Consider the following 20,611-nt stretch of genomic DNA (forward strand, 5'->3'; position numbering starts at 1 on the left):
CCATATAAAGCACAAAACATCATGTCCATTTACATCCAATACTATAAACTCATAGGCTTGAACAGAATTAAAAAATAGCAATATAAAAAATAAAACATGCTCACCAAGGCTGAATTTATTTCAAATTATTTATATCAAACATGCAGTAAAAACGCTCATATCATTATTATAATTAAAATGTAATTTATTTCTGTAAAAGCAAAGCTCAGCAGCCAGTCTTCAGTGTCGCATGATTCTTCAGAAATCATTCTAAAATGCTGATTTGGAGCTCAAGTAATATTTCTTATTATTTTCAATGTTGAAAACAGCAGTTGTTAATATTTTTGTGGAAACAGTGTGGAAACATTGTTTTTAAGGATTCTTTGATGGATAGAAGCTTCAAAAGAACAGCATTTATTTATTTATTTTAAATAATAAAATGTCTTTACTGTTTGAGCAATTTAATGCATCCTTGCTGAATATAATTAATAATCTCTTAAAAAAAACCTCTTACCCAAAACTTTTAAACAGTAGTGTAAATAAACAAACTCAAGTATGTATTTAGGGATTTTTATCTTTATAACATTTTAAATATTTGGAGCATTTTTATCACTTTCTCCCATAGAAAGGTTTTGATGGGGTGCCCAGAGTTTGTTGGTCAATTATGCGTGACAAACCTATGCTGGTGTCCTGCAGCAGTGGGGCAGCAGTGGAGCCCAGGTCCTGCAGCAGACTGCCCAGCTCCAGGAGGGTGCACACCAGGATATGCTGACTAGCTGCAACATCCGCAGGGCTCACACGTGTCTCCATGTTCCCCTCATGAAGAACTGCATCTCACAGTAGCACAGGGTACATTTAAGACATTACAACTCAATATCCATTCCAATGTGACCTAAATATTTGGCCTAGTCTCTTACCCATAACCCTCTTCTGTTTGCTGATAATTTGACAGATCTCCTTGGCAGCTGCGATTTGGGCCTTCTCCCCCAGCAAAGTGCCAAGAGTGGCCCGCAGTATGAAGGAGACACAGCAGCGGCAGGAGACAGCATCCGTTGGGTATTGTGTCGCCCTTGTGTGAGATACCCACTCCATGAGAAGAGAAAGAAGACAGGAGACGTTTGCCTCCAGCCACGCACCACCCAGAATAGACACAAACACCACGCATGTCTGTTTAAGAGAGAGAACAGGTCGTATTCATGTAAAAAAAAGCAAAAGCAAAATGAAAGCAAAATAAATCAATAAAAAAAAACTGTATTTGATTATTTCTTCTATGTAGATTAGCTTTTTGTGAACTTGTGAATAATTGACACATAAATAAAGGGAGAACATTTCTGTTTTTATTATGTTATTTAACCTTCATTTGTTCTTTTTGTACCCTAGACATAAAGCCAGTCATGCTGTGACTCAAAACACAAACATTCTGATCACAAGGGAAGGGCTGTAGGAGTGTGAGCGACCTGTGTGATGCCCACGCGCACGTCTCTGCTGACTGAGCTGGTTCCTTTCAACATGTCTCCACTGGCCCGCAGGAAGCCGGCTCCACCCCGCAGGAAACCAGAACTCAGCAGCTCCATCACCTCCTGCAGGGAGTTGCGCTTGGAGCCTGGCCTTGGAGCTGAGAGCAGAGCCATGGGAACAGAGGAGGAAGAATGAACCAAAGAGAAGTGTGAGAGTGTTAGGGGATAAATGATAGAAAGATGAGTGTTACATTTAGAAAAAAGTTAAGCAGTATGTGGGAGACAGAGGACAGGATGGAAGGTCAGGGTTTTCACAAACTCCATTGGCAAATGCTCAGTTCAGTGTCCTCTGAGGATGTCACTGACATAACTGAATAAAATCCACCCACCTATGACCTGTCTGGGCTCCAGTGCCGACGCTAATAAAGTGCCAAGCAGTTTTGAGATACTGACTCGGACATCATAGTTTGAGCCCTCGAAGGCTCGGTAACAAAGAGTGGCCACATTCTCCAGCTCTGAGGACCACATGAAGACAGCCTCTCGCTGGAGCTCCAGAAGACACTACAAAAATAAATAAATAATTCACATCACAATTTGAAAGCAATTCTGGGCAAACTGGGACAAAAACTGAAACCAAAACATAAACTGCCAAAAACATGAAAGTTATTATTATAGAAATTAATATTAGTGCAATATTAGTGCAGAGAAATTGATTTCCGAGTTTTTCCAACCATATAAAATGCACAACATCCATTTACAGTAAAAGTAAAATTTAAAACCCATAGGCCTAGAACAGACTATAAAATAGCAATATAATGAAATATATCAGACGTTAAGATGAGAACAAAAGTGAAGAACCATCATCACTACCAAGACACACCACACTCCAAAAGACAAATACCAAAACAAAAAAATAAAATAATAATTATGATAATAATAATGCACTTCATAACTTGATAGTGATTCTGGGAAGACTAGGACAAAAACAATAAACCTTTTTCAAATTTGCCTTTGTTTGGAATAACTGAATAAATTATATTAATATGATCATATTTTTTAATAAATAGAAATTGGAATTACTACAATAGCATAATAGGAATCACATTTTTTTCTAATATTTTATAGATATTGAGCAGTAAAAATAATATTATAAACTGAATTATGTCTGAAACAAACATCTTCTCAAAAAGAACAAAATGTACATTATCCTTCAGTCAGCTATGACCGTGACTCTTTTTCTGTCAATAAGTAATGTGTGTGTGTTTGTCAAACAGACATGATTAGTAACTGAGGCATGTGGTTGAGTGTTCATTACCTTTGCGGCCGCACAGCGCACAGCCATGGAGCGATCAGTAAGACATGTGCGGGCAGTTTTATAGATGTCTCTGTGACAAGATACGGCACTCACACCTAAACCCCTCAGGATCCTCTCAATACACAACATGATCTCACAGCGGCCCTGAGACTGGACACATTAACACACAAACACTCAACATTACACAAACACAATACCATAAATAATATCTCCATCATATTTTCTATATATAACACCCACAGAACCATCACGGAAATTAAACTAGGTTTCTAGGTGGCTCTTACAGGCCCAAGTCAAAAGCACCCACATCTAGGTTCTCTGTGATATTCTGGTTTCCAAATATGACTCAATATAAGTCTATGAGGTTTTTTGGCCGATTTATAATCTGGCAGGAAGCTTAGAAATAAGCAAAATAAATTCAAGATAACCGTGCACACTTAAGTTTAATACTTAAGATGAGGGGTTTATTCAAATTTGAACCTTTAGTATGAGCAACAGTAATGATTGCCTTTAAAAACACCATTAAATATACACTACCGTTTAAACGTTTGGGGTCAGTAAGATATTTTAACTGAAATTAAAACTTTCATTCAGCTTGCCTTGGATGCATTAAATTGATCAAAAAAGACAGTAAAGATTTTTATATTGTTGCAAATAATTAAAATAAATTAAATAAAAACTCTCTGTTCATCAAAGAATCCTGAAAAAAAGTATCACAATTTTCACTAAATTATTAAGTAAAACAACAGTTTTTAACAATTTAGAGATGTTTCTTGGGCAGCAAATAAGTATATTAGAATGATTTCTGCAGGATCAAGTGACACTGAAGACTGGAGGAACGATGCTGACAATTCAGCTTTGCAATCACATGAATAAATTGCATTTTAATATAGATTAAACTAGAAAACTTATTTTAAAGTGCAATATTATTTTACGATATTACAGTTATTACTGTATTTTTGATCAGAAAATGCAGCCTTGGTGAGACTTCTTTCAAAAGCATTATAGTCGACATGAAATGGAAGTTGTGATTGTCTTTTCTTCGATCATCTTTTCTTTAGCTAAAATTAAATAAAAATAAAAAAGCATTTTAGTTAGTTGCCAAAGCAACAGTCTCTTAATATGATTATTTTTATCTTTTTTTTCTTATGTATTTCTTATTTAATTAATTATAATCTTAAAATTTCACAGACAAGGCAGGAATCGATTTTGTTCATCAGGAATTGATTTGATGGTTGTAGTTTGCTATTGCTGTGATCTCATAGGTTGACCCGCCCTCTCGGGTCATTTTGTGATGATCAAAATAAAAAGAATGTGTCTGTGATGATTCAAAACACCCAAAATAACTAGTTTGGTCTTCAAACTTTTGGTCACAGGAAAGCTTTATCTTTTGCAGTCAAGCTGAACAGTAAATCACATACTGTTGTGCACCGTGTCACACGTACCTCTGCGCTCTTCATGGCTTTCAGAAGGTTTGCCACGGTCTCTTTAAACGAGTTGATGAGAAGTCGGCCCAGCTGCTCATACAGCGCACCCAAACAGGCCACAGCTGCCCTATAGGGGAGAAATAAGTAAGCGCACTGGCAGGGAATCAAGCGGAGGCCCATCTGCAGTGCAGGCGGTTGGGTGTGCGTGACGCGCACATGTAGGGTCCAGATTTATTACACTCACAGTCGTGTAGGCAGGAAGCTGGGCGAGTCATCCTTGCTGCGGATGATGTCATTGCAGCGGTCCACAGTGAGGCTGGACATGAGGGAGTCGCCCACTCGGTACACCAGCGCCAGACACTGTCCCAGCAGCAAGCGTGTCGGAGGACCCGGGGAACTCGTCAGTACCGTCGTCAGCTGCTCCACCAGGCGCTTCTGGGTCTGTTTTACATCGGCCTGCCACACAAATAGACACCAACATATTGTTTAGTTGAGCGCAGCTCTTTAATTGCATTTCCTTGGCACTTCACCAGTAAGAAACAGACAGACACATCACTAGTCCATTCCAGGCTAAGAGACAGCCAGTGGAAAGGCAGACAAATAATCAGAGAGTCTGTTCAGAGAGGCTTGCTTGTGTTTCTGTTTGAGAGGGAGAGAGAGAGAGAGAGAGAGAGAGACAGAAGCGTTTCTTCTCAAACAGAGAGCTTATTGTCAGCGCTCTCAACTCACCCGGTCTGTAACAGGGAGTAGTTTCTTGAGGAAACGCAGCCACTCAAAGACAAACTCGGCCCTCTGGGGCTCCCGTAGCTGACTGCAGGCTTCCTCGTTCAGCAGTAAACTATGAGCCTGCTCCATCTTTCTGTCTCTCAGACTTTTCAGTTGAGACCCCGAATGCAGTGCCCCTCAACTTCGGGACACCTCCATCCACCCTGAAATAAACCAGACGTTTACACAAGGGGGTTTCAAACTGGGGGGGGAGTTCTAAGGGGTGCGTGGAAAAGTTTACAGAAAAAGTGTGTAAAAATGTAAGAAATAAATAATTAATTAAAGTAAGCTTAAACAAAACATATAGGCCTGGTTTTACAGACAGGGCTTAGATTAAGCAGGATTAGGCCTTCGATTAAATAGGACATCTATGTAGCTTTTCATAAAATAGCCTTACAAAAAAACATCACTGATGTGCATCTTGAGACAAAACACTGGCACTGACATATTCGTCCAGTAGTCCATTAGTCCAGGAATAGGCTTAAACCTATGTCCGTGAAACCGGGGGAGAATAATTGAACTGAATAATTTGAACTAACAATGAGCAATACATTTGTTATAGTATTTATTAATCTTTGTTAATGTCAGTTAATAAAACTCCAGCTGTACATTGTTTGTTCATGTTAGTTCACAGTGTATTAACTAATGTTAACAGATATAACATTTGATTTCCACAATGAAGCCTATTAGTAAATGTTGAAATGAACATTAACCAAGGTCAATAAATGATGTAGAAGTATTGTTCATTCTTAGTAATGTGCTTAACATTATAGTAGGTTGACCGTAGTGTTACTGTTTTAGTTACATATAATAACCCAGTACAGTATGGTGAGTAGAAACTAAATACTTTCCAATATTTTTTTTACACATAGGCCTAGTTACAATATTAATGACAGTATAGATTAGGTCTTTATTAATAACAATATATGGCTGACTTTTACATTTTAATGGGGGTCCCTCGCATGGGGATGGTCATATTTGGGAGTTTGTGGCATTTAAAAGTTAGTTACAACAGATTCAGAAAAGGTGTTGTAATTAGAAACTGATGCAACTAATATGACTCTGCATGTCTGTTTTACTGATAAAGACTTTTCTACATGTCCTGTTTCATAACTTCTACATGTCCTGTTTCATAACTTCTACATTTAATTTCAATGCATAAAGTCTGTAAACATTGCAGTTTATAAAAGGGTTTATTATGCTTGGCACGTCCCTTCTTCCGGTACCTTGTAAACGTATATGTTAGCTATGAATTATGCATTATGTCCACGGCGTCTGCGCAGTCTGGAGAGAAACCAGCAGACCATGTAGCCTAACTAAAATGACTAAGAAAGAAAACCTTAAATGAATTGTAACTTTTAAACCAGATTAGGAAGGGTGGGATGCAGACATCAAAAAGCCTGTAAGGGGAACAAAAAGGAAGGGGTGGTGAAATTATTTGAGGTTTGCTGGGTTCGTCCATGATGAGTCAGACTGGAGGGAGACCCCATTCTTTTCTTACAGGTTTATTAAGCTGCAAGGAAGTAGCATTTAACTTGTGTGAATTTGGTTTGTTATATTCAGTTTCAATGTGCATCATTAGAAATCTGATGATTATGAAAGTGTTTAATGTTATATGCTACTGTATCAACCAGTAGCTTTTTGGTAAAAATCCAACTATCTGTTTAAGCGCTGGATAAATAAAAACATACATTTTCAAAAATAAGTCTTTATGGTGTGTGTGTGTGTGATGCAGAACAGATAATGACTCCAGGCTAAATAAACACTCTGGCTAACCCGATTTGCTGCCAACTTCACACAAAGATAGTTAACCTCTAAGTTAACATTTATTTTTAGCTAAACATAAAACACAAACTAAAACGGACATTTGGTTGTCAGTGATTTTAGGTATTGTTTAGGTATTTTTAGCCTAACGCTAGCTATATCCAATGCTAACCAATTCTCTGACATGCTAGCGGGATAAATCTTCAAAAGCAGCGATTTACTGTCTTTAAAATGAAAATATCACAAGGAAATTGTGTATTACCTGCTAAACCCATCAACTGTATTGTCAGGGGGACGACAGTGAGAGAGGTATATCCTTGTTGAAGTCGACTGTATGTGTGTAATTCCTCAAAGACATCTGCTTGCATGAAAGTGCGAGTCAAACTGTGAAGCGCAGCCACGTTAGAGAACATGAACGTGACTAACCGCTAGAGGGACAATACACTACTGCCGTTATTCAAACCAGCTGTCTAAAACCTTCATTGCGTTCATCCTAGACTACATTTTTGGCTTTAATAGCTGCCTACCTAGAATATACTTATACTGTGCACTATTATACCTGCCTACCTTTACAGTTTGTATGCATTACACAATACATTTTTGTTTAGCATTTTGGCCATATAGCCGCCTACCAACACAGCATTTATGGACATTACAGTAGGCTATAACTACCTATATAAACAGGAACCTGCGATACATTCACTTTGTATGCAAGATTTGCCGATTACAAGAGGTCATTTACATGGAGACCTTAAGTACAGTAGCATGAACAGCTTTTTCACATTTATTCTACAGGTCAGAGAGAGCATGGTAGCCTACAAGATTATGTAAACCTTTTTGGTGCGAGGAAACTTAAATTGAAATAAGTGTACTTCAAGTAGAAGGAGAAAAAACTATAAATGAGTTGATTGTCAATATCCTTTAACATAGCATTTCTAAAGCAGCAGTAGCAGGGACGTTCAGAGAGTTCCTCAGGGGCAGGGGCTCAAATGTAAAAAAGGGGCATATAACCGGCCAAAAGTTTGGACACTACTATTTTTAATGTTTTTGAAAGAAGCCCTTTATGCTCATCAAGGCTGCATTTATTTGATCTAAAATACAGAAAAAAAATGTAAAATTGTGAAATATTACTACAATTTGAAATAATTTTCTATTATAATATACTTCTTTGATACTTTTTTCAGGATTCGGAGTTAAAGAACAATTTATTTAAAATAGAAATATTTTGTACCAATATAGGCTACACTACCGTTCAAAAGTTTGGGGTCAGTAATATTCTTTCTTTCTTTCTTTTAAGAACTTATTAGGCTACTTTTATTCAGCAAGGATGTTGCTAAATTGATCAAGAGTGACAGTAAACGACTTATAAAAGAATTTCTATTTTAATTAATACTGTTCTTTTTAACTTTTTATTCATCAATGAATCCTGAAAAAAAGTATCACAGGTAAAAAAAAAAAACCCTGTTTCTAACATTGATAATAAATCAGCAAATTATGATTTCTGAAAAATCATGTGACACTGAAGACTGAGTTATGGCTGTTGAAAATCCATATGCATTACAGAAATAAACGATATGTTTAAAGTATATTAAAATAGAAAACCATTATTTTAAATTGTAATAATATTTTTCTGTATTTTTCATCAAATAAATGCAGGCTTGATGCGCATAAGAGACTTCTTTTTTTTTTTAAAAAAAGACATAAAAATAGTAATGTGTCCAAATTTTTTGACCAGTAGTAGGTTACTGTACTATTATACTACTGCTGCATAAATATCATTTCAATATTCAATCATACCTTTCACGTCACCATTTCGCCTGTTGTTGTCCGCCTACACTTCACATAATAGGCCTGGGCTTCATTTCATAAACTATGATAGTTTGATCAAATGGTAAACGGTGTATTAATATACATAGTAGACTAAATAAAGTGACTTTAATACTACTTATCATTAATGCGACTTTTGGTGAATTCCTTCGTGCCGTCGAGCCATACTCACTGAAATAACTATATTCGGCTGTGGAATACCTACGTTTACACTAGAGCATTTTCATTTTAAAACGCCTAACTTTTGCTAAGGTTACGTCTGCCGTACACACACACTACTCCGGAGTTTTAGACCCTCGTCCGAAGCAAGAAAACACATGCAACTTGACGCAACGCGTTGTGGCAACGACACCGACCTCAGATTGACAGAAACGTAAAAATAAACGTGAATTTAGGCTACTTTAGTTCTGTACACATTGTCATGTTAATTATAATCAAATGCATTTTGTTTTATTGCCCACAATATTATCATTGATATATTTGTTTGAGAAGGACACTTGATTAATTTTGAAAAAGGGCAGGGGCTAAACCAAAAGACCAATAAAAGGATTTGCCCAAAAATGTAGCCTATAAAGACAGGAAGGAACAAGATAAAGAAAATATACAAGACACACAGCTGAGACTTCACTGCTAGCCCAGCATTTCTGCCCTTTTCCCCCAAAGAATACTTATGTAAAACTTGTGAACAAAAATTAAATTGTAACCGTTTTATTAGTTTAGATTTATTTACAATACAATACGATCAAATAAAATCATTTAAAATGTTGCATTTTCAGTGAGGAATAATTAGAACTTTTTTATTTTGTAATTTTTTATACTGAATTGTTTAACTTCTTTAATTTGAACTTGATTGTATAACATCCACAGATGATGAACTCCAAATTAAAAATATACAATCCATTGATAAACTCTGAACTGGCCAAAAACAAAGCACTTCTCTTTTTCTTTTTTAAAAAATGTGCATTGTAAGCTATGAAGAGCTAGCAAACATGAGCCTTGGTATCTGCCAAAGCAAAATGCACTTAAAAAACATCCAGATGCCAAATAGAAGATAAAACATTGTAAAATAATGTGATTAACAGCATTGAAACTAGCTGATTTAAGATGATTTTTACAAACTCAGCAGTATTCCATAAAATAATCATCCTCCTCATCACTGTCATCAGCTCTGGATGGGTTATCCTTTTCTGAGAGCATATTCCACACCACAAAGTCATCATCTTCAGCTGCTGAAAACATGAGGGATGAATGGAAAAAAACAACAACATGGATAAACAACATAGTATATTTTTCAACTCGCTGCTCTGTATCCGACCATGTTCAGAGTGCAAGTCTTAAACCGACACGCAACGATAACATCAAAACCGGTGACGGAATAGAAATGTCGGAAGTATTCATATGGTAGTTTAAACGGTTTGTCCAAAGATTTCAGCTGTGACTACAGCATGAGATGATACATAAATTTGATTGATTGATAGACAGATTTGATTGATTGATAGACAGATTTGATTGATAGATAGATAGATTTAATTGATAGATAGATAGACCACCACAACGTAAGCATACCTACATGTGACAAGGCTTTCAAAACAGAAACAAAAAAAATGGAGGTGCACCCTGTCGAGTCGCGGTGCAGAATTCCTCTGTCACACAAGTTCTGCACAGTGACTCGAAATGGCGCTTCAATTTGGAGAGTGAGACTACGTCATTGCCAAAGCAACCCATCCATGCAGATAGGTTGGTTATGTTTGGACACACAAATCTTATTTGATCACTCGGAATTAACAGTGCAGACAGTCTGCCTGAAAAGATCTGATTTGAGAACAAATCTGATCTGCTTGCAGTCTGAACAAAGCCATAGAGTTACCATAACCAAAAATGTAATGTGCATACCAACACATCTCTTTAGGGTCTTCTTGTTTGCTGGAATTGGTGTAAGCTTGTCCTACACAAGAAATATATTGCATCACCATCACATTGATTGAAAAAAAGGAACACTTATGGAAACAATGTTAAAAACAAGCATGATTTTAATATTGTTACCATTGGTGCAGCCTTTTTGCCCCGTTTCTGTCCTTTTTGTTTCTTCTGAAGATGAAAAATGTACTTGTCCATGTTATTCCTAAGATAAACAAAGAATTTAACTGATTTATGCAAAGACGCAAATTAGACATCTGCTATTTGAATATTTCCATTTTCAAATGAGGCAATAAGCCTGATGAGTACACTCAGCATCCGCCCACTAAACACTCCAAAAGCATAAAAAGCAGTAGAGATAAAAACGTACTTATTGATGGATCCCAGCATTCCTGGGCTAATATGCAGACACTGAGGGGTTTTAGCAGTAGTAGAGTTGCTAGAACTTGGCGTCTGAGGGTTCTGGAGCTGGCTGAAATCCTCATCATCTCCATTTGCAGCAAATACAGGCAACTACAGAAGACAAAGGTTAAGTTAGATTATTTATTTATTTTACAGTATCTGTATTTTTTTAACAAGATATCTGATTTAGGCTTTATCAGGTCTCTGTGTGCAATTTTTATTAAATCTAGTTCAGTGTATGTGGATCTAAATCAACCAACATAAAAGCACCTTGATTTGTTTATTGTGCATTGGTGAGCTGGTAAACACATCATCATGGTCATCTTTAGGCATGTGGTCCAAGAAATGCCTCATCTGCTGTCTCCTTTTAAGAGTTCCAGCTTTAGCAGTTATTTCAACTACTTCCTTTCCTGTGAGCAAAGCATAAGCTCAGGCATTTTAAATTGTATGGATTTACAAAAAAAAAAAAAAAATCCATAATCTGTAAAAACTGTCATACTCATAACTCATCAAGCTATACTGTAAAGGATAGGTTACCTGGTTCCTCAGTTGCTGCTGGTTTCTTTGATGCTTTTTTACTGGGTCTTTTGTTGGTCTTCTGATGGGCATTATACTGTTCCTGACACTCTTCAGCTGAACGAGTTCCAACAACATATGCAACGTTTGGCCAGTATCCGCTCTTATGCTTGGGTAATGAGTTGACAGCCCTTTCCAAAGAGATACACAGTGAAATCATTTATAAATTGCATCCAATTAAAACTATGTGAATTCGTTAAATCATGGCCAGAAAACATTTAATATCAAAAACAATTTTAGGTTGGCTTTCAAGATAAAAGCTTACTCGTGTAGTTTTTGTAGTTCTTCTTCAGTCCATTTTCCATCCAATAGCTCATCTTGTTCATTCGTATTGCCTTTTTCTGTTTGTGGCTTTTTGCTTTTAGTGTTTGCTTTTCCCGTTTCAGATTTCTTTGATCTTCTGTTATTTGAAACGGCACGTTGAACACTTTCCTCATCCTCCGAGTACTCAGAATGTATGTCCTCTGAGGAAACCAGGTGTCCATTAATTTTAAGTTCAGATTTACCTTTCCTTTGTCTTGTCCTCTTCAACAATAACGTGGCCTTTTTGTCGTGTTGTCGTCTCTCTTCATCATCATCTGTGGGAAAATCAATAGAATCTCCTGGCAAAACATCATCTGAATTTCTCAGCGTTGGTCTATGTGAACCTTGTTCATTTTGTTCCTTATAACTGGTAGAGTCTTGCGGCACAGAGGGCTCAATCTTATGAGGTTTTGTTAGCTGTTTACAGTCTGTGGACCGTTTTCCTCTTTGTCTTTTTGGAGGGTCTGGAGATGCAAATGAGCTGTTTGAGTCAGTAGAGTATTGGGCTCTGGAGCTTAGGCGAGAGCTTCGGCGCAAGGAAATGTTATCGCGTGGCATGGAGTGCGGTTCATCTTGAATTTGTTTTTGGGAAGGCTTTCTGTTGTGGTTTGTCTTCGAATCACTCTCAATGCCAGTTTCCTGTTCATCATATGAAATTCCACCATCTCCAAGTGAGAAATTAGAATTCACTGTATCAACTTTACTGTTCTCTGTTATTTCTTCTCCAGAACCCACAGTGGCTTCCTCTCCTCCAAACTGTTGTATTCTCAGAGAGGCTCTTTGAGGTCGACTAACTTTTTGTTTCGCCGCATGACCCGAATTCGAGCTGGGGGCCACAACCGGGGGTCCCTTCTGAGCTCTTGTAGGTTTATTCAGTGAAGTGCTCTCTATTTGATTGCTTTGAGATGGGGCATTCCTTTGGGGCTTGGAATGCTGTTTGATCCTCCTCATTGGCACTGACAGGTCATCTTCACTGCTAGATGTGTTACGTTTCCCTTTTGTAAAACAAATAAATGTGAGAATTTGCAATAAAAAAAGCAAATGTACTTTATAAATACAAGCGTGTTATCAATACACACCTCTTCCCCGAGTTTCAGGCCTGAATGATTGTTCCTCTGTGATTTGTGATGTTGCCAGAGTTACTGGCTTCTTTGGCTGGAAAGAAAAATAACATAATATTTAAGAAATGGCCCACTTGCACCATAACAATATATAAAGTCCCTGTGAATGTCACTAGAGATCAAAATGACACCGCTAAATAAAATGACAAGAGTACCGTGGACAGCAGTGAGGTAGAATAGTCTTCATGGATAGTGACATTCATGTCAGAGTCCATAACAATCCTCCCTCCTTTCCAGTATTCCAATGGCTGTTTGATGAGTCGGCCACTGCGAGAAACTTTTGCACTGCCCGGCTGAATGCTGTCAGTGGGCGTGATGGGAGCTGAATAACACAAAAAATTGCGACCTTTACAAACCTATGAGGATGGCCAGAGTTTAAACTAAATTATTTGAACTGGGATTACAAACATTCTTGATCCGGACGCTAATAAAATATAAATGCAGCTAGATATTAAATGAATCAATTATTTTTGATCGATTCAGTAACAAATGATTCAGATTGATTTTTTAACCCATTTTACCTGATTCTTCAAAAAGAAGTCACTCAAAAGAACAATACGCATTCACATTAGATCACTATACAGGCCATTCGTTGCTCATATATATGATATACTCACAGGTTGTAAGGCCTTGAATCTTGGAATGTTTGGATGTTACGTTTTTAGAAGCCTGTTGATTTCTTGCTTTGGGAGATTTTGCACTGCTGTCATCCTTCTGACCTTTCTGTGATCTAAATCAAAATTAAGTAAAATTGTTTAATGAAATGTATGGTATCTTTTTTGTTATTTGATGATACATAACGTAATAACAGAGTTGAGGCAACATACCCCATATGACCACTCAAAAACTGATCCAGGTACTCTTTCCACATATTTGGAAACCCAAACAGAAACTTCTTCAAAAACCATGATGGAAATGCTGTAGTGGTAAAAACAAAAATGTTAAATGAAGTAAACACAAAGTAAGGCAATCTCATTTAAAAATAATTTTTCTTACATGAATTGGGATGTTTGGCCATTTTCCCAATGAGAACATAGGTTCTGCCAGATGAGGTCTTGAGCACATTACTCGATACTCTTTCAATGATTAAACTGCTGTGCCAAGGTATCATAGTGTCTCTGTATTTATCAAACAAACCACATTTTTGTGTATTAAAGAAAAGTATAATGCTGTAGTATAATAAAATTTACATTCATGTATAATGTAGCACACAGACGATATGTCAAGTCATCAAGATTTACCAAAAGCACAATCAAACAAAACGAATAAGGAAAAAAAAAACAATTAAAAAGCAAATATCTTACACGCGAATACCATCAACCACAAGGTCTTTGTTGAGCAGTTTCAAAACCCATTCTCGTAAATGAATCCCCCTCACCTAAAAGACAAGTACAATGTCACCATTACAAAATGTAAAACATTTTTTTGCATTTCATTTACTCAATAATCTTAAAACCCACTAAGAAACAATGATAATTTCCTTGACTTACATTGGTTCCTTCATCCAGTGCTATGGCCGCTTGTCTAGCTTGTTGTTTTGACTGAAACACAGACACTTGCTTTCGTGGGATCAAGACGCGAGGAGAAAGCTGCAGGAGAGGATCTTCCAGAAGATTATGAGAGGGCTGAGGTGGTCCAGGGACAACTTCTGTGCACTCCGACTGATCAAAAGGACCAGATTCAGGACTACTGGACATGTCATTTTGGAGGTCTTCCTCACTGTCTTTTTCTACACAAATGCTCTTCTCACGAAATACAACACAACCACCTGCAATCAAATTTCAGAGCAAATCTATTATGATCAGTGTCATATTGCTCTTTGCATGAGTTACTTTTGCATTCTTAATCAAATTACAGTAGGTCTATGTCTATAACCCAGTGTTCGGTAAAAATCTGAATCAGATCTATTATCAAGTAGGTTTACACACACAAGGAATTTGTCTTGATGAAAGGAGATGGTTCCAGCGCACAAAAAAAATAACACCGAAAAATAAAGATTAATAAACACACTCACAACTGGTCACTGGTCAAGCTTTATATCAGTTTATGTTTATGAAAAAGGAGATTTATATCCAAACACATACATCATTCTAAACTACTGTAGTTTTATGAGTAATGCAGGATAAAATTAAACATTATACCTCTATTTCCACTTAGATAATTGATGGGTTTCTGCTGAAGCTGGGCTAATGTCTCATCAGGAACCACCTTGTCCAACAGCACACAAGGCTCTTGAGTAAACAAACAAAACAGATTTTATAAATTAATTGAGTCCCAGTGAATACAACTGTTCTGAAATGTCAGAGAACAGCAATTGCAAAAAGCATAAAAAAAATAAATAATATATATATATATATATATATATATATATATATATATATATAAATCATACGTCTGTTTCTGTTCAGATGCTCTGGCATTTGCTTAAGCCTTGCTTTCATCTCTGAGAACATCTCCCGAGGCATCTTCTCCAGTAAAACACATGGCTCTAGACACACAAATGAAAAAAATTAAAAGAATTCAATTATAGCAATATGTACGACATCTGAAAAAAAAAACATGAAAAAAGGATAAAACTAACCAATAAATGACCGTGACTCAGTATTAAAAGTTTCATTTTTTCTTCCAGGAACTTTATGAACATTGATTGAATGACATTCCTGTGGCAAGTCCATTTCTCCAGCCTGTGCATCTCCTCTTGGCGACTGTGGAGGTGAGAGGGCTAACACATATGTTTCCTGGTTGGCGTTACTCTTTTGTGAGTACTGGATGACAGGGTTCGAAGGCATATCACCACAGACCTTCTGGTTTCTTACATGATCAGAGGCTGCCCCATGCCTAGCAGAATTTTGTCTCTGAACTTTTGCCTTCATTCTCGCAAAAATCTTTGCTGGCGTCTCAGTGCACCTCTTCAGCATCAGGTTAGCGTTGTCTTGAGGGGTTACAACCTCTGCCGTGGCATTGATACTGCTGAGCTCGCAGGGGATATTTGGGCTGTTTTCTTCAGCACTCTGTGCAGTGGAGTTCATAACCAACACGTCTCTGTTTGAATTCTTTCTGCCTGAACCAGCGGCCCAATTGTGAGCAGTTTTAGGTATGGTTTTGACAGGTGTGATCATGTCACCAAGCTTAGGGACTTCAGGAGGTATGAAATAGTCTTGTAGTTGATGATACATTGTTGAGTAAGAGGAAAGATAGTCTAACTGTTTACATACCCGTTGTGGTCCATGTTTTCAGCAAAAATCCTATAAGATGCAAAGAAAATTAAATTAGCAACAAACAAAAAATTCCAAATCCAGTGTCTATCAAATTGGACACTTCCATGAAGAATTAGTAACATATATTTAATATGACACGCAACATCAGTTATAAAATAACATTAAAAATGAATAAACATCTTAATGGAATTATACTATAAACACTTCTCTAAACCCAACGATTTTCATTGGCTGTAAGTTGAATACTAAAGCTAGAACGAAAACAAAAAACCGTGCACACTTATCAGTCGACAAAATATGCACAACGATCGATCACATATCGAGCGAAATAAATATCTAACTTAATATATAGTTGAGTGAATAACATTATGGACTCCCTTTAGAAGTTACAACCACAAAAACACTCACCATAAAAACTCATTTGAATTTTCCCGGATAAGCGCGGCTAACGTCTCGCGTCGCGCAGGCACTGCGTCACTTCCGTTAATGCTGCTAGGAAGTGAGTGATTCATTTAAGCGAGTCGGTTCTTTCAAAAAGTTAGTTTAAAAAAAATCGGTCAAAAACAGTTATGTGATTATTTTACCTCAGAACTTGCTGTTCATTACGTTTTCAGATTAGGATTAATTATGGCGTTTATTGTAATGTTTACCAGTTAAGTTTGAGCCATCCGGCTTATAAAACAAAATCATTGAACCTACATAAATTGCATTAGAATTAAACCGTATTACAATTAAAATGGGTGGCTTTTTTTATTCAAAAGACCATAATGTAACAAAATGTAACAGTGAGTGTAAAGCCAAAAAGGCTTAAGATGTCAGACATAGGGTGTCACATTATACACTTTTTGAATTTATTTTAACCAATTTTGCAAATACGGACACTTTCCGGAGTCGTGAACGAATCGTTCAGACTGGTTTTGTGAACCGGTTCAATTGATTAATCAAAAAGATCCGACTCAAAATAACTAAGCATTATCATGAACCACGTGTCGGAGTGAATACAAAATGATTGGTGTACGTGTCGGAGTGAAAACAAAATGATTCGTGTATAAGAATGAACATTTTAGGAAATACATGCGAGGATAACGTTAAAGGAGACGATGTCCGCTTTTCAACTAACGGATGAGATCTGGATCCACGTTTTTGGATTTCTCTCTGTTCGTGACAAATTGAGTGTTCGTTTAAGCTGCACGTGCTTTAAAAGACTGGTCGACTATTGGACCTTATGGAAAGACAGCGTTGTTGTCCTCAAAAAGTTCGAACTCTACGACTCACATTTTTGGAAAACTCTTCGCCAAAGAAAAACCAAGTCCATTGTTGTTCAAAAGGCAAATGCAAAAGGATTGCGACATATTGTGACTGAGCTTCCGTGGATCAGTTCCGTGACTCTGGCTCAGTGCAGTGATGGCAAAGCTCTGGCAGAGTTGGGTGCTTTAAAACACCTCGAAAAGCTTGTCATCCGTCAATGTTGCTGTCGGAGTCTGACCAGCTCACTTTTATCTTTGAGACAACTGACTCATCTCTGCTTGTGTGAGTTGCAGAAAGCTTCAGTATCGGAGATTAGTGCTGCTACTTCGCAACTTGTCAAGCTTACCTCCCTACACTACCATGAAGATAAAAATCCTATCTTTAAACCTGTCCTTTATGGCATGTTGAGGCGTCTGCCCAAATTGAAACACCTTTCCTTGAGATTGGGACCAAAGTATGGGATTCTTCCTGATGATTATTTTTGTCCAACTACAGCATGTGGGCGTCCTGGTATGTGTGCTTAATAAAGAAAACAAAATGAAGGAAAGAGTGTATTTTCACACTTGTGTTTCACACAGGAGTTGGTCCGGATTCAGAGTTCGGGCTGAGCAGTCTGGAGCTGCTGAACTGTTATGACCCCTGCCTCTCCCCTGTTGCCTTTGACGCCCTGTCCTCCCTTACTAAACTGACGGTGCATTATAAACAATGGTGTGATGATCCAACCCTTTGCCGTCTCACAAAATGGTTGCAAGGGCTTCGTGTACTCTCAGAACTCAAAATTTCTTGTAAGTATGAAATAATGCATAAACACGGCTTATATATCTTTCATTTTTACCTCGCAGATTCGATAGAAAATGGGCTTCAACCGGAAGTTACAAATGAGACAAAGATCCTTGTAAAATAATGTAACGATTAAAATGCAAGCAGAAACTTGCAGCATATTGCTTACTTGACAGAAAACTACAAAGTTAATACAGACAAGTTTTCATTTTCATTGGCACCCCATTCATGAACAAAAATATAACAATAATGATTAGCATTAATAATTATTATTGCTATTATTAGTAGTAGTAGTAGTAGTAATAAATGTAGTTACAATTGTTAGGCTATAATTTGTTACAATATATTTTACTACTAATAATTATTACATTTTTATTATTATTTTATATTGATTTGAATCTATTGACAGCTCTAGTTCGTGTTTAAGAAAATGTGGATCATTAAACAAGTATGTTAGGGAAGAACATAAGAGTAACGATTCAGCACTTGATCTTGATTTTGCAGTTTGATTATACAATAAATCCCTCTACATTTTTGCTCTTTCTTTTGTATTTTTTTAGTAGGATACCCGCTCGGACTCTATGCTAAATCAATACCCAGGACTGTGCGGCATTTGTCTCTCATGGGAGTGAAGGCAGATTTGAAGGTAGTCAGGATCATGGCAGAGCAGGTGCCAGATCTCCTTCACCTCCACTTGGACTTGTGTTGTCACGACATCTGTAATATAATCAAAGAAATTCCTCAGATGTTTCCAAAGCTGGAGATCCTAAAAGTGAGGTGAGAGTTCTTAGTATAATAATCAACTATATAATGTCAGAATAAGTAAACATGCTGCTTTTTGTTCATATCTGACCTCGGTTAACTTTCATTGTAAATAACTTCTCTCTTTCAGACACCAAAATGTTCCAGCATCAGTGTTTCTTCAGCTTCAGCATCTGCCTCATCTTCAGCAGTTAGTGATTTTGGATGCACCCCAAGGTCCCAGTCCTACTGTCCAAGATCTGAAACAAAAACTTCATGACCAAACGAACAATAAAATCCATGTGCTTCATTCCATTTCAAAGGACCAAACCACTTGTTCTTGTGGTTTTAATTGATGCACTTCATTGTTTCTTATGTGCAACTTGTGTATTTGATGTATTTGATGCATTTGATGATTTCAGACATATACAGATACTCGTGCCTTTCACACAGTTGTTTTTGTAATATAGAGGAACATGTATGTGGAAGATGGAAAATGGACACAAATTGTAAATAGTGGATTAGTTGACCTTTTTTACATTTGTTACATTGTCAATGACATTTGTATGCCATCAGCATTCACTTGATTCTTTACAAAGTGGAATATATTTAGAAAATGGTATAATCTCTCATAGTCTCTTTGTAAATAGTCTCAAATAAAGTAATGAAAGGAAATAAAGACTACAGTAAGAAGTCTTGTTTTCAATCCTTAACATTCAAACCCTTCCACTAGGTGGCAATCCATTCACATTTGAGTATTTAAAAAAAGAAAATATACTTATTTTTTTCTTTTTCTTTTTTTTCCCCCTCTTCATCTTTCCAGTTAAAACACAAAGTATATAACAAATAAGTTCTTTTTTTCTTTTTTACAAGTAGATATACCAAATATTTTCACTTTGGAAGTACAAATAAGTTTAATATTAAATTATTTATACATTTATGTAGGCTATTATACAGACTGCCTCAAATACATTTAAAATGAAAGCTTTTATTTATTAGGAGCCAGGCACCTATTGTAATTGTTGGCATTCCTATTATTATTATTCTTTTTCCGTTTCTTCTTCCGCTCTGGAAGTCTATGGCTGCCCATAGAACCGCTTGCAGGAAAGTTATGAAATTTGGTACACAGATAGAAGACAGTCTGAACTGTCACCATAGCGAATTTGGAGTCTCTAACTCAATCCCTCTAGCGCCACCGACTGTCGAAAGTTGCACTCACGTTTATGCTAATAACTTTTGAACGTAAGGGATAGAAACAAAATATTTTTTCCCTCTGATTCTGTGGCTCAAGATAAATCACTGAACTGAGGCTACCTGCACAGTTTCGGCGCAGTGCCACCAAGTGGTAATTTACTTTTTTTACTTAACCTAACTTCTGAATGGTTAGGCCAAAAATCTAACCTGGCTAACGTCAGACCTCTTTCTCATTGAGACGTGGTCTGGGAACCATATGTTCATTTTCTCGTATTTGAGGCGTGGTTTACGAATGCCCAGAGCCGTTAATTGGGCGCTACGAATGTCTATCAAATGCGCCTGTACGAGCTCATAGCCAATCATTTCAATTATACCAGATGACGTATGTAGAGCGACAGAAATTCGACGAGGAAGAAGACGAAATAAACTTGCGTTCTAAACTACTTAGAACACTATCTAAGGCTGCATCGAAAGGTAACTTCGCGTCTGCTGCCATGTTGGATTCATAGATATAAACAAACTGCTTCGGTGTGTCGCATAGACGTCACGTCGTCATCGTCTTGCTGCTCCCTCCCCG

General features: G+C 37.1%; 3 protein-coding genes across 7 annotated transcripts in view; 1 reads left to right on the forward strand and 2 right to left on the reverse strand.

Annotated features, from left to right (window-relative positions):
- heatr5a (HEAT repeat containing 5a) overlaps nt 1-7,195 on the reverse strand; it is a 28,332-nt gene extending 21,137 nt beyond the window's left edge. The window contains exons 1-9 of the mRNA XM_081347712.1: nt 6,970-7,195; nt 4,908-5,107; nt 4,423-4,634; nt 4,197-4,305; nt 2,752-2,901; nt 1,826-1,997; nt 1,437-1,594; nt 897-1,146; nt 657-806 (exon numbers count right to left, since the gene is read on the reverse strand). Coding sequence (XP_081203838.1) covers nt 657-806; nt 897-1,146; nt 1,437-1,594; nt 1,826-1,997; nt 2,752-2,901; nt 4,197-4,305; nt 4,423-4,634; nt 4,908-5,033 — 1,327 coding nt within the window. The 5' untranslated portion in view covers nt 5,034-5,107; nt 6,970-7,195. The remainder of the gene's footprint in view (nt 1-656; nt 807-896; nt 1,147-1,436; nt 1,595-1,825; nt 1,998-2,751; nt 2,902-4,196; nt 4,306-4,422; nt 4,635-4,907; nt 5,108-6,969) is intronic.
- A 2,033-nt stretch (nt 7,196-9,228) lies between these two features.
- On the reverse strand, nt 9,229-17,380 carry mis18bp1 (MIS18 binding protein 1). 4 transcript variants are annotated; one of them, XM_081347993.1, is made up of 19 exons: nt 16,480-16,591; nt 16,069-16,098; nt 15,435-15,989; nt 15,246-15,341; nt 14,995-15,084; nt 14,344-14,621; nt 14,158-14,231; nt 13,850-13,971; nt 13,681-13,771; nt 13,471-13,583; nt 13,009-13,175; nt 12,812-12,887; nt 11,695-12,727; nt 11,391-11,560; nt 11,124-11,263; nt 10,822-10,964; nt 10,578-10,656; nt 10,428-10,479; nt 9,229-9,763 (listed from the first exon to the last, which is right to left on the reverse strand). In XM_081347993.1, exons 1-19 carry the CDS (start codon nt 16,490-16,492, stop codon nt 9,654-9,656), a joined length of 3,432 nt encoding a protein of 1,143 aa, XP_081204119.1. In that variant the 5' UTR covers nt 16,493-16,591; the 3' UTR covers nt 9,229-9,653. The 4 variants fall into 4 exon arrangements, with proteins under 4 accessions (XP_081204119.1, XP_081204121.1, XP_081204120.1 ...); XM_081347995.1 differs by lacking the exon at nt 16,480-16,591 and adding an exon at nt 17,347-17,380 and having other exon boundaries at nt 15,435-16,098; XM_081347994.1 differs by having other exon boundaries at nt 15,435-16,098; nt 16,480-16,505.
- Nucleotides 16,548-19,746, forward strand: LOC308680079 (uncharacterized protein). Of its 2 annotated transcripts, none has more exons than XM_081347996.1 (4): nt 16,548-17,829; nt 17,898-18,104; nt 18,660-18,876; nt 18,992-19,746. In XM_081347996.1, the coding sequence occupies exons 1-4, from the start codon at nt 17,172-17,174 to the stop codon at nt 19,194-19,196; spliced, it is 1,287 nt and encodes a 428-aa protein (XP_081204122.1). In that variant the 5' UTR covers nt 16,548-17,171; the 3' UTR covers nt 19,197-19,746. The 2 variants fall into 2 exon arrangements, with proteins under 2 accessions (XP_081204122.1, XP_081204123.1); XM_081347997.1 differs by having other exon boundaries at nt 17,068-17,829; nt 18,660-18,871; nt 18,992-19,528.
- Nucleotides 19,747-20,611: the final 865 nt, after the last annotated feature.

This window comes from Scardinius erythrophthalmus (assembly GCF_964197995.2).
Source record: "Scardinius erythrophthalmus genome assembly, chromosome: 19".
In the NCBI taxonomy this organism is placed as follows: domain Eukaryota; kingdom Metazoa; phylum Chordata; class Actinopteri; order Cypriniformes; family Leuciscidae; genus Scardinius; species Scardinius erythrophthalmus.

Excerpts from the sequence above, each read along its gene's own strand:
- mis18bp1 (XM_081347993.1), bottom strand. Across the intron at positions 15,990-16,068 it reads GAAAACATGGACCACAACGG|TCCCTAAGCTTGGTGACATG; the intron begins GTATGTAAACAG and ends TACCTCCTGAAG. Across the intron at positions 15,342-15,434 it reads TGAGTCACGGTCATTTATTG|AGCCATGTGTTTTACTGGAG; the intron begins GTTAGTTTTATC and ends TTGTGTGTCTAG.
- LOC308680079 (XM_081347996.1), top strand. The coding sequence starts at position 17,172 with ATGTCCGCTTTTCAACTAACGGATGAGATCTGGATCCACGTTTTTGGA. Across the intron at positions 17,830-17,897 it reads TACAGCATGTGGGCGTCCTG|GAGTTGGTCCGGATTCAGAG; the intron begins GTATGTGTGCTT and ends TGTTTCACACAG. Across the intron at positions 18,877-18,991 it reads CTGGAGATCCTAAAAGTGAG|ACACCAAAATGTTCCAGCAT; the intron begins GTGAGAGTTCTT and ends TCTCTCTTTCAG.